The sequence below is a fragment of the Pteronotus mesoamericanus genome, unplaced genomic scaffold, assembly GCF_021234165.1.
Source record: "Pteronotus mesoamericanus isolate MK-2021 breed Mesoamerican mustached bat unplaced genomic scaffold, CSHL_Meso_final contig_100, whole genome shotgun sequence".
NCBI lineage: Eukaryota > Metazoa > Chordata > Mammalia > Chiroptera > Mormoopidae > Pteronotus > Pteronotus mesoamericanus.
Window position 1 is genome coordinate 3,024,001 of NW_026554999.1, and position 12,883 is coordinate 3,036,883.

General features: G+C 34.8%; 1 protein-coding gene across 1 annotated transcript in view; it reads left to right on the top strand.

Moving 5' to 3' along the window:
- Positions 1-12,883, top strand: part of TTC6 (tetratricopeptide repeat domain 6) — a 184,248-nt gene that overhangs the window by 145,980 nt on the left and 25,385 nt on the right. The window contains exons 18-24 of the mRNA XM_054575999.1: positions 2,289-2,371; positions 3,378-3,454; positions 3,798-3,958; positions 7,218-7,352; positions 8,600-8,749; positions 9,576-9,716; positions 10,946-11,059. Coding sequence (XP_054431974.1) covers positions 2,289-2,371; positions 3,378-3,454; positions 3,798-3,958; positions 7,218-7,352; positions 8,600-8,749; positions 9,576-9,716; positions 10,946-11,059 — 861 coding nt within the window. The remainder of the gene's footprint in view (positions 1-2,288; positions 2,372-3,377; positions 3,455-3,797; positions 3,959-7,217; positions 7,353-8,599; positions 8,750-9,575; positions 9,717-10,945; positions 11,060-12,883) is intronic.

The following is a 12,883-nucleotide window of genomic DNA, read 5'->3' on the forward strand; positions in this document are numbered from 1 at the left end:
TTTACTCCTTTCTGATGGATTTTCAACACAGCAGCCATAGAGATCCTGTTAAAACATGTCAGATTATTTCCCTTCTTGGCCCTAAACCCTTCAGTAGCTTTCCTTTGCAATCAGAATAAAAGCCAAACCCTGCAAAAGCCAAAGTCCTACAAGAGCCCACATGAATCAGCTCGTTATCTTTCTGTCCTCTCCTACGAGTCCTTCAGTCATACTGGTTTCAGGCAGGATAGGCTAGGTTATGCTGTGGGAAAAAAACCCATGAAAACAAAACAAAGCAAAACACCCTCCCCAAAACCCAGTTCAAAATCACTGTATTAAAATAACAAAGTTTTTATTTTCTTGTTCACACTGCCTGTCCACTGAGAGTTCACTAGCGGCTCTGTTTTCCATTGTCTACATCTTAAGACCCAGTGTGACTTGAATCCCATTCAAAGCTCTTAGCTCCCTGATGATAGAGGTAAGACCCAGGGCAGGTTTAGTATCATCCCCAGGGCAAGTTTGCTCTTGACTTCTGCTGAGAAAGAGATGGACACACTTTTGGTGTGTTGTCCTTTGGCTTAACTCCATGCTGTTGAAGCTGAGGGCTTCTGGAATTTCCTTTGAGTGCACTTAGAAACCGAAGCCCCAGAATAATACCAGTGTATAAAGACTCTGCTTTGAGAAGGCAAAAATCCCTGCATAGAAGTGAATAAATTGTGTGGTGTGCGCACAGAGAATATATGTAGTTGTTAAAAATAGCTAGTGATATATCATATGATGTTGGAAGAAGACTAGCTTTGGGTGGTAAACACACAATGTAATATTCAGATGATGTATTACAGAATTGTACATGTGAAACTTATATAAGGTTATTAACCAATGTTACACCAATATATTTAATTTAAGAAAAGAGCTATACCACTGACTGGGGGAGATTTCTGTGAGATATTGTTGAATAAACTAGGGACAATTCAGGGTCCTGGCTTGGTAGCTCAGTTGGTTGAGCATCATCCCAATACTTGGGGCAGGGCGCATACAAGAAGCAACCAATGAGTGCATAGATGGGTGGAACAACAAATTGATGTCTCTCTCTCTCTCTCAAATCAATAAATAAAAATTTAAAAATTAATAAATGAATAAAAAGCAAAATTTGGAAAGGAGTGTAAAGTGTGTACAATATGATCGCATGTAAATAAAACAATTACAGATCAAATCATGTGTATGTATATAGAAGAATACACATACCTACTGTGTGTGTTCAGCCTCTAGGGTGAATCTAATATAAGATTTTCTGGAGAAGTCCAACCCCAGGACAACTCGTAGAGGTCAGAGAGTGAGCCTCTGCATTTCCCAAGCAGGGTCTCCTCAATGCCTCAATATTTACAGTAGAACAGACATATGAATAGATGATTCAATAGTTACACTAGCTTGAGCAGGGTCAACTTGAGAAGCAGTAGGGCTGGAGTTACAGGAAAATTCTCAAATTATTTAAATATGTTTAAAACTCTCTTCTTTAGGGGTCCCTGTTTTGACTCCACCCTCTATTTCCTCCAAACGGTTTTTACCATTTCAACAGATACTGTTTACTTCCATGTACAAATTAGTACTTTTCTTTTTTTCCGCATCCCCATGTCGGCACAGCAAGGTGTCGCTGGTTGTCCAGGTTACTTTTGCTGGGGTGTGTGTAGTCCTCCTTTTGTAATGTTCCCAATGATAATAGGTTTTTACCCCCCAATTTGTACAAATCCAGATTATGCTTCTGTAATCAGTATTAAGGAAAGAATCAATGTTTACAATTTTTATATTGGTTTTTAGGAGGCATCTTTTGTTATTATTCTTGAATTTTGTTTTATTCATTCATTTACTTTTTAAGTGCAAGTCTGTTTTATCTCCCTAATTTTTAGGTGGAATTGACTTTTATTGTTACCCTCTTTTGCATGCTAGTTTATTTATTAACACAAATAATGTTTGATGGTAAAGGTGTTATGGATGAGGGAGAAACACTGAAAAGCTAAACTAAAAGGAAAAACACACTAGAATGTATGATATAATCACATTTATGTAAAGTTATATATGTGGATATGTATAAAAATTCTTCAAAATTAAAGATAAGTGGTTTTAATGAAATGAAAAAACTGCATTACAAAGTTTTCTTTTTATTTCTCTGTATCCCATTTGTTACAATAACTCTTAAGAAAAACATGTATTCGATGTTTGTGAAAAATTTATTGAATGGTGAGAGGGGGTAAACATTAGACTGGAAGCAATGAGTGTTATTATGAGCTAAGTTTCTGCTTATTGATCGACAGGTGCATAAAGTGAAAAAGGCAGTAAGAGAGTTGTCTCGTGCTATCCACCTTCAGCCAGATGGAATCCAATTATATATAATAAGGTATGGACGTAGAAATAGAATCCTTCTATCTTTACATTTAATCTTTCATCAGTGGCCATCACCCAATCACCATGATTTAGATTCTCAAAGGCCTCTTTAGATTACTGGCTATGCAGTTATCACATAGCTCACGAAAATAAGTTAACATATTTTGAATAGTTGTTTGATTGTGTCCACGGAGGTACCAAATGTAAACCTCAGCCAATTCAGTGAAAAAAGAAAAGAAGAGTGGCACATTGAATTGTAATTCATATGCCGTAGAACTTTCTGTAGAGACCCATTGCAAATTATCACCACCAAAAATATGTTGTAGTCTCTAACATGGGAAATGAACTTAAAGATATGGGAAAATGGACTAGAACAAGCTTTCTGATAAGGGCCTGCTTTGTTTTATTTGTTTGTTCATTACTTTTAAAGATTTTATTTGTTTTTAGAGAGAGGGGAAGGAAGGGAGAGAGGGAGAAAAACATCGATGTGAGAGTGAAACATCGATCGGATGCCTCCGTACGCGCCCAACTGGGGACCAAACCCACAACCCAGGCATGTGCCTGGACTGGGAATCCAACCGGGACCTTGCACTTTTCAAGACAACACCCAAACAGCTGAGCCACACTGGTCAGGGCAGCTTATTTTGTTTTTAAACTCTCGAACACCTTTTAACAATTTATGTAAATACTTTTCCACTTTTATATACCTTGAACTGTGTTTATCTTTTAGTAACTTCTCAGCAAAAGGGTATAACATTTTAAATACAGTTAATTACAAAAAAATTTGAATATTTTTCTTTCAGTTTCACATTTCCTAAATTGTTCTCATCACACCTCCAAGCTAATTGGTCCATTTAGACTATATAAATGTTTCTAATTTTCACGTTTTTAATCATGCATATATAAGTATAAATAAATGTATTATAAAGGTAAAAGTTTAAGTACCTGGTTATAAAAAAATTTGTTGTGTAAAAAAGTTTTTTAACTGCTTAGAATTAAAAAGGTATTATTTCTTCCAGAGGACAGTATCTTCTTAGGATGAAATGTTATGATCTTGCAAAGTTCACTATTTATCAAGTAGCAGAAATGAACAAAGGTAAATATAATTAATGCAATATTATGATTGTCTTAAAAGAAATCACCTCTTTAGAATTTTTATACTATTTTCAATAGCCATGTATAGGTAGCTTGAAGAGTTTGCTTGAGGTCATATATAGATAACAGTGAATTTTGTGAGTACCAGGCTTACACTTATATTTTTCTATTTGTATTGGAATGCCTATTGTTTGTTGACAGTAAATAGATTTTAGTATCATATTAACTTTTCAATGCATATTAAAGGATAGATTATTGAGTTGCTTGACTTCCTTAAAATATTACATATCTTCTAAAACCTAGATACTTGGCAAAGGTATTGATAAACTTTTCTTTCCTTGTAGGTCTCATTGAGTTGAGTCCTGTACAGCAAGCACTCATTTATTCATTTTGTGAAAACCATGATGAGGCCATTCAGGTCTTGGATGGGATCACTGGGACTAGGCCAGAAGTCACCATGTATGTTCTATTAGCAAAAGCCCAAATGAAGGCTAAGAGAAACAAGGTACAAAGTCTTGAGTAATGTTTACTAAACCTATTAATGGAATTTTTATACTTTGCTTAGAATGACTACTTATGTATCTTTTTATAAAACTATCATTTGTTGATTCTTCTGTTAATTAACATTTGGGTTGCTTCCTTTTATTTTTTCCCCCTTTAAAAAAAGTCCCATTCAGTAGATTTAGTAGAGAGTGATATTGGAAAAGTTTACAATGAAAAAGATTCTCTGAAAAATAATTATGAATGCATTTTTAAAACAAAAATGTAAGGGTTTTTTGTTTTGGGGTTTTTTTTGCTCTTAAGAATAGGGCCACTATAAATATTCATTTTCATGTCTCCTGTTAACATGTGGAGTAGTTTTCCAGGATTTCCCAGAATTTCTTAGGTGTGAAATTGTTGGTATATATAGAATGTGAATGCTTAACTTTCAAGAAAACGATACATTGTTCCACTGGGTTGTATCCATGGATTCCCCCACCTGCATTATCAGTGTTCCTGCTGATCTGCATCCTCTACAACAGCAATTTTCAACCCCTGAGCCGCAAGAATTTTTAAAATATGCAATACCTGACTACTTAGTCAGGGGCACTGACGTCTTTTCCCTTAGATTGTCAAATTAAAAAATGACAACAGATAACACAAAAATAGTTATCCTGTGTGAATGAATCAAAATTATACTTACTTTTTTTGTTTCAGCAAAAAGCATATATTTTTTTGGAGTGCCTCAGAATTTTAGGAATTAGTATGTGTGCTATGAGATGAAAATGGTTAAAATTGCTGCTCTGCAATCATTGGTGTTGTCAAACTGTATTTTTATCAATTTGGTGGATAAAAACTGATGTCTCATTGTGGTCTTAATTCACATTTCTCAATTTGAACAGAGGTTGAACATCTTTTTATATATTTATTAGCTACTCATAGTTCCCCTTCTAACATTTTCCTATGCACATTTTTTTTTTTGTCTTGTATGTATCAGTTTTAGCCATTTAAAAGTGAAGTTCTGGTATTATTAAATCTTGGTTGGTTATATGTGACATATATCTTCTTGCAATTTGTGGCTGTTTTTTAAAATTTTATTTATTTATAGAGAGAGGGGAAAGGGGGAAGAAAGAGAGAGAAACATTGATGTGAGAGAGAAACATCAATCGGTTGCCTCTCATATGCCCTTAACCTGGGACCTGGCCTATAACCCAGGTATGTGCCCTGACCAGGGATTGAACTGGTGACCTTTTTATTTTTATTTTTATTTTTATTTTTTTTGTGGTGCGTTTTGGTGAGCAGAAGTTCACAATTATGATGTGGTTGAATATATCTATTTTTTATTTTGTTTCACGGCTTTAAACATTTTAGCTCAAATATTCCAAGGTCATAAAGATATTTTTCCATATTTTCTTCTAAAAGTTTAAAAGTTTTGCTTTTTATTTTTAAGATCTTACTTTACCTTAAATACATTTTTTGAGTGTGAGACAGTGATAATATTTCAGTTTTTTTTCCATGTGGATATTCAAACGTTTCAGTATCATTTATTGAAGTGTTCTCTTTAACCGAAAGAGCTGAGGTGCGACAGACATCTATCATACTATGTTTTCACTTATGCATGGATCTGATTTTGAGCTCTCTATTTCTATTCTGTTCTATTGGTCAATTTTTCAACTCCTAGCCCAATAGTATAATGTCTTAATTGCGATAGTGTTATTGTAATTCTTCATATCTGGTAGAACAAGTGCTGACACCATATTCTCCAGGAAATTTCTGGTTATCCTTGAGCTATTACTCCTCCATCCACATTTTAAATTCAGCTTGTCAAGATCCATTAAAAAATCCCGTTGGAATTTTACTGACTTTTATTGAATCTCTAGATTATTTTAGGATGAATTGATACCTTTATGATACTGAACTTTTTTTAGGAACACTCTAATGTTTACTTTAAACTCTTCCCCCTTGACCTTATTGGTCTTCTAGAAAACTGGGGTTGCCTTCTTCTACGAAATCAACAGCGATGTTCTCTTGGTTCTACTTTCTAAGTATCTCTCAAATCTACTTCCTTTCTCAATTTCTATGGTTGTTATTTCTAGTCCAGAACATATTTTTATTTTGCTTGAATTAGAGCAACAGTGTTGCACTGTTCTAAAGATTTATCTGCACCACAGCCACAGTGCTTTTTTCAGAATGTGAATAAATATGCCTTACCTGCTAGCTCCCAAGAGCTTTGAGGAGACTATTCAGAGTACTGCGAGAGGGGTGCACATTTATATTTAAATGGGATAGAAGACTTGATGGACTCAAGGAGACAGTGAAGGGGCAGAGATCCCAAAGAGGAAAGAAATCAGAGGTTGTGCCCAGGTTGGGCAGAAGGAGTTGAGGCCAAGAGCACAGCTGTGGAGGAGTTAGCTCTGAAAAGGTGAGGAAGGGAACCCATTCAAAGACAAGAGAGACAAAGATGGAAATGGAGGAAGGTATAGATATATACATGAAAAGCTGAAAGGAGGCGAACGGGGGGGGGGGGCATGATTTCCCTATGGCGAGGCCATGTGCTGGGAGTGGGGATGGAAGGATGATGGCATGGAGGTGGGCTGGAAACGCGGGGGAAATGCTGGCTGACTTAAATGGACATTTAACATATCCAGGTTAAACCCATTGTTTCTTTAGCAATTTAATGTAATTAAAAATGAGCTAAATAGTCCGAAGTATTTGTGTTTCTGTATAGATGTGTATATCGATTAGCTAATTATGAAGAGGCATTTCTATCTGGAAAATCAAATTTTTTTAAATTAATGAGTTTCAACTGTTTTGATTAGTTTAAATGGGTAGTTTTTGATGTTAGTTTCTATTCTAGTGTTCAGGGGAACTCCATTAAAAGCACAGCAAGGCAAAACAAAGGTTTATTAAAACCATATAAGATTTTCGTTGGAGATTTTTTTACTGCCAAAAAGCTGCCGAGTATTCCTTTCAGGAAAATTACCAGCAAATTGGTCATAAACCAGTTTATAAATTTAAGTTTAATTTAAAACTACAAAAAATATCTTTAGAATTTAGAAAGTATAGTTACAAAAGTCCATGTGAGTCAGCCTGCTTAAGCACGGGCCCGTAGGATAGGCAGCTGACTCCATCAGACAGGCCTAGGTCCTCTTCTCGCAGCATGTGGACAAGATCTCTGTGTGAGTAGGGCTGTGTGCTCAGGGTTCCTTTTAACGTTTAAGACTGTCATACTAAGTAAATAGTGGAAAGAAACATTCTCAACCGTCTCTCTTTTACCATTGTAGGAAGCTGTGAGAATGTTTAAAAAGGCTTTGGATATCTTTGCTCGTTCCAATAAAGGACCAAATGCCTTAGAGGCTTCAGCAGACTGTTTGTATAACTTGGGTCTTTGTTACATGGATGAAGGCAACTTACAAATGGTATTTTGTGTATTTAGAAATGTAGGTTATTTGCGATTTTAGAAATTGCTTGCATATAATTCTATTTCTGAAGGCTACCTATACAGGGAGAGACCAATAGTGTGGACCAAAGCTTCTTGTAAAGCTTGGCTTGTTAACAGTCAGTATGCACCCTGCTACCGATTACCTTGTTTTATTTATCCAACATATTTTACTTGATGCTTGTTTGTCAATAATATTCTAAAGACTAGTGTGTATTTCTCAACAAAACAATAAAATCTAATTGTAAAAAATTATTCTAGAAAAATAATTTCATCACATTATTATAAATTTACTTATATTTTAAGTACTTTAAATTGAGTGATTCATTGTAATATAGAATAAGTGGGAAACGATTAGGGCACTGATTTCTGTTAATGACATTTGAACAATTCAAATCAGTTTGAAACCAGTTATTTAGATGGCCAGATTCTTTGAAAACCAATGGATTCAATTTTTATACACTTATCCATAATTTGGCTATTTTACACAATTCCCAAAATTGTGTGTATTTTACATTATTTCAAAATTGTCAATGACATGATAAATCTATAAAATAATTGATATTTCCCAATAGCTGATTTTGGGTATTCCACAACTGTATCTCTCCCTGCACATGCGCGTGTGCGCGTGCACACACACACCCACACACACTCCCACCACCCACCCCCATTCCTGCCCTTATACTCATAGGGACAGTACCTGAAACTTGCATCTCTAACTTTGTAAAAGAGTTGCACTTAATTTGTTGTTCCATTAAGATTAACTACAGTTTTTTTCCAATGTTTTTAGTCCTTGTGGGCAACTAGAGTAAATTTAGCTTTGCTTCACAATGTTGGAAAAAATTTTGGAGCTCTGTCGTTACGAAATTTCATAACTGCATTGGCGATGGTTTTTGGGTCCTCATGGAAAACAAATGTACTGGTAGTGATTTCTTTGAAGGAACACAATGTGAAGAATAATTATTAAAATTACAACTACAGAAGTATTATAATATAACAACAAAAATTATATAGACATTCATTTGGGACTAAGGGGGCCTGTAAATTATAATAATAAACCTGACTCGTTCATAAATATTACTTCGTTTGCTCCACAAGTTTCACTGGAAAAAAATGTATTTAAAATGACCAAAAAAGATGGAAAACCTTTAACAATAGTAATTTGCTAACATTATAAGTAAATTCTAATCATCATACCATTTGCTTTGTAACAATATATTCTTCTAGGCTTTTGATTCTTTTACAAAAGCTGTGAAAACAAATCCTAATTTTGCAGAAGGCTTTTATCAGCGTGGGCTTTGTAAAGCGAAACTCCACAAGGATAGCTCGATCCTGGATTTTAATCAGGCAATTACCCTCAATCCAAAACATTATGAGGTATTTAAATGAACACTTCCAGTGGTTCAGAGAGTGTTATAAGTTTGCTAAAACTATTAAATTCTTTATATGCTATTGTTATTATTTAAGCACAGTTATTTACACATTAAATTTTAGATAACTGTTTTGATAATGCATATATCTGTGTTTCCACTTGAACTAAATATATTATTTCCAACACGGATATTTCATACGTAAAAGTATTTTGTAAATTTTGATGTATATAAGTATTGTTAATATTTTAATGTACCTATTAATAATTACAATTTTATATGCTATGTTATTAATTGTGCTTCTTGTGCTATCACATTTATTTCTTACTTTTATGAGACTAGAGAGACAGTAAAAAAGTCAATAGGTGAAGTTTGATTGGATTCTGATTTCAAAAGCTTATGACTTTCAAAGATGGACCAAATATTAGATGTTTTTAGGGAAATACGATGAATTTTCTTAGATATATTATGGTAGTATGATCGTATAGGGGAGTGCCTTCCTCATGGGAGATGCATAGTGGAGACTTGGGGTGAATTGTTGTGATGTCTAAACTTATTTTTAAATAGTTCAGGGAAAAAGAGATATAATAAATAATGCAAATGTGTTAATAATTATTGAGTCCAGATGGTAGGCTCATGAGTGTTCATTGTACTATTTTTTTCTATTATTCTCTATGTCTGAAATTTTTTTCTAATGACAGAGTAGAAAAAAAGGCTACATTTTATACCTTCTTTAGGTGGCATATATTTGTCCAAGGTACCATATATTTTGGAAGAATTGGTGCTTTTACTGTAACACCCATTCCTGCTTCCCTTCTCTCTTCTCTGAAAAGGCATACTTAAGCCGAGTAGCCTTTTATGGTTTGAAAGGCAGATACTCCAAAGCAATTTTGAATTGTAATGAGGCCATCAAAATTTATCCTCAGAGTGTGCGAGCTTATCTCTACAGAGGTGTTCTGAAATACCATAACAAGGTAAGGCAATTTCCTGTCTTGTTTACGAAAATTTTAGAGTGGGTGTATGCTCCAATGCCAGCGAAGACTTGTTTCCTTTTCTCCTCTGTGAGGAAGGAAGCAGAGATACACAGAACACTTTACCCTTGTAGTGTACATCAAATGGGTTACAAAATAGGGATATTTTTGACATTAACATTTTAACTAGCATTTATTTAGAAGGTAGTATTGATTCATTCTCAAGAGTTTGGAAAATAAACCAGAGGAATAAAAAAGACTGAAATCACCTATTATTTCACCATCAATTGAAAATTCCTGTGAGCATTTTGGTGTATTTTTATGGTCTTTTTTCATGGTAATATATGATATATATTTTCTAAAATTGGGATTATGCTACTTACACAATTGGTGTTGTGCCTTGCTTCTCACACTTAACCTTTGAAGATACCATTTTTAATAACTGAATAGTATTCTACCATAGTTTATTTTTTACCACTTGATTGTTGGAAATCTGGATTTAAAACATTTTTTACTATTTTACTATTTTAAACAATACAGTGATACTCAGTGAGAACACAGTCATTGCTCCAGTTTATAATTGATTCCTAAAGGGAAGTTACTGGGTCAAAGGGTATGTGTAGGTGTCTGCATTGATATCTGATACTTCATGGAATACTTCATTTTCCCCTGCTCTTCTTTTCTGACCTTTCTTTGTAGCTATTTCATATGAAATATTTTGCAAATAATACCTTAAGGCAAGGGTAAGGCCTTGTATTATGTGTTAACTCCATGAAAATTACTATCTATAGAAATGGATGATCTAAAGTATCAGAGAAGCATCAAAGAGGAAGCAAAGGAGAACGCGGGTAGAAAGCATGACGATGATGTGATACCACAGTATGAGTGAGAGGAGCAGGCAAGCTCTGGTGGATGTTCTCTGCCCGAGTATGGCTTGCTTCTCTTTTACCAATAAGCATGTTTTTCTCCTTGCTGTACATCAACATTGGCAATAAGATAATCATCTCAATTAAAGTTCTTTATATATTTACTTTATTTTCAAGTAACAGAAAGTATAATAATAATTCCTACCAAGAGATCTTCTTAATTAACTCTGAAAGAGTAGCTTGATCGTCTTAATATCACGTTACACAGTGTTCCAAAACCTCTGATAGAATCAAGAATTTATTTTATAATTAAATTTTAGTCCATTATGACTAACCCATCTCACCTAATTATATTTTTCTTTGTAGACTTACAAGCTCGCGATTACAGATTTAACTACAGCTATCAACATCGACAAAAACAGTTATATAGCATTTTATAACAGGGCATTGTGTTATACCAAAATAAATGAACTTCAAATGGTAAGAAGATCATTTTAGTAAACAACATGTTAAAGCATTTGTAAGCACATCTAAAGCATGTGTAAAAGTATTTTCTTGTTATTCCTCTTGTAATTTTGAAAAATAATTCTTGTGGAAATATATACCACACACACCCCCCCACAACTTGAGAAAACAAAGAACCTTTTCAAAGTATGTTTAATTTCATTGTTCATGCTCGCTAAATTTTCTTATACAATCTCAGCAATATCAAGTGAAAAATTGATTTTACAGTGCTTACAGTAAGCATTTAAAGGCATATATAAATTAAAATACATTACATAATTCTCAATAGAGTAAACGTTTCTACTATGTACAGAATTTTTAAGCAGTGATCATTAGAAATAGTGTTACTTCAAAATCTCAACATTATCTAGAACAGTTTGTTGGAGTATTTTTTGTACAGTGCTCAGACCACAGATGCAGCAGAGAGTTTTGAATGATGGTGTCCAGCTCCGGGGACCAGTGACCAGTAATGCTTGTAATTTTTGCAGGATTAGCTGATGGCTGCAGCAAACCGTTTTTTCTGTTTGTCTTCTCCAGCTTCTACCTGTGCAAGCCCTTTTTTACGTTTTCTAGTCTTACCCCTCTTTCCCATCTCTGTCAGTCTTGCCCTTTTCCAGTCAAGATTCCTCACTGGGGAGTGCTGGTCTGTGGTTTTCTTAGTGTTCTGTCCCATCCTCTTGATTCTTTTTCTGTTGTGCACTTGTCTCCTGTCCTTGTTTCAATCCACCTCCATAGCCAATGAGGCATTCTTGGAAAAGACCACATCACTTTCCTGCTGTTCTGGGTGGACATGCTCCCCCAATCTCCTTGAAACGTGGGCTGTTAAATCTGCTCAAGACATTTAGAGATTTTGAAATTCATTTGCTATGGAAGGGAAGCTGACAAACATTGTTTCGACCCAAATGGATATAGAATTCCTGGTAACCAGAGGATCAGGTTTCCTCCACAAATGTTGACAAATGAATAACTAATTTTTAACAAAGGAGTTGTTAAGATTCTAAAGCTAATTAAGGGATCATTTGTCGAGTAACTAGCACAGCAGGTGTCTTTGGTGACTCCCTCCCCACCCACTCCTGCCTTTTCTGGGTAACTCTGAAGCCACAAACAATGGACTAGTTGGGGGCAGGGAGCTCCTGTTTTTGTTATCTCTGATAGGTAACAGAGCCCAGTGCTCTGTGAATAAGGAAAATGAAAAACTACCTAAATAGAGACCTAACTGCTAGAATAAATCATATTGGCTATTTTAGAGTTGCCATGTGCCCAAGCCATTTTATCCAGTCACTCAGTTTACAGACGAGGAAATGGAAGTAGGGAGAGGTTAGAAACATAGCCAAGTCACACAAGGAGAAAATACCTGTACTGGTGTCCACAGGTTTGTTTGCTTCTGGTTAACAGTCTTTAGGTGGCTTTGTAAAAACGTTTAACCTCCAGCATGTGAACCGGATGTCATTAAAAAGTGTCACCTCCTCCCTTTATGACTACCTCCACCTGTTTTTCAACATTCCTGCCAACACAGCACTGAGAAAACCCAAGTATCTTTTTGCATAAAATACACTTAGACATTCTCCCAAGATACAGTTTCATAAAAATTAAGAAAACATGAATTCTGGTTCCTATCACCTTATGTTAATAAAAATAGTAACAGTTACCGCTCACTTAGAGCTTATTGTGTGTAGGCACTGGGCAAATTGTTTACCAATATATCATCAACATGAATTTTTGCAACCATATGATGAATTATTAATATCCCAATTTTGTAGATGAGGAAACTGAAACTCAGTGTCGAGTACCTTACAAGAC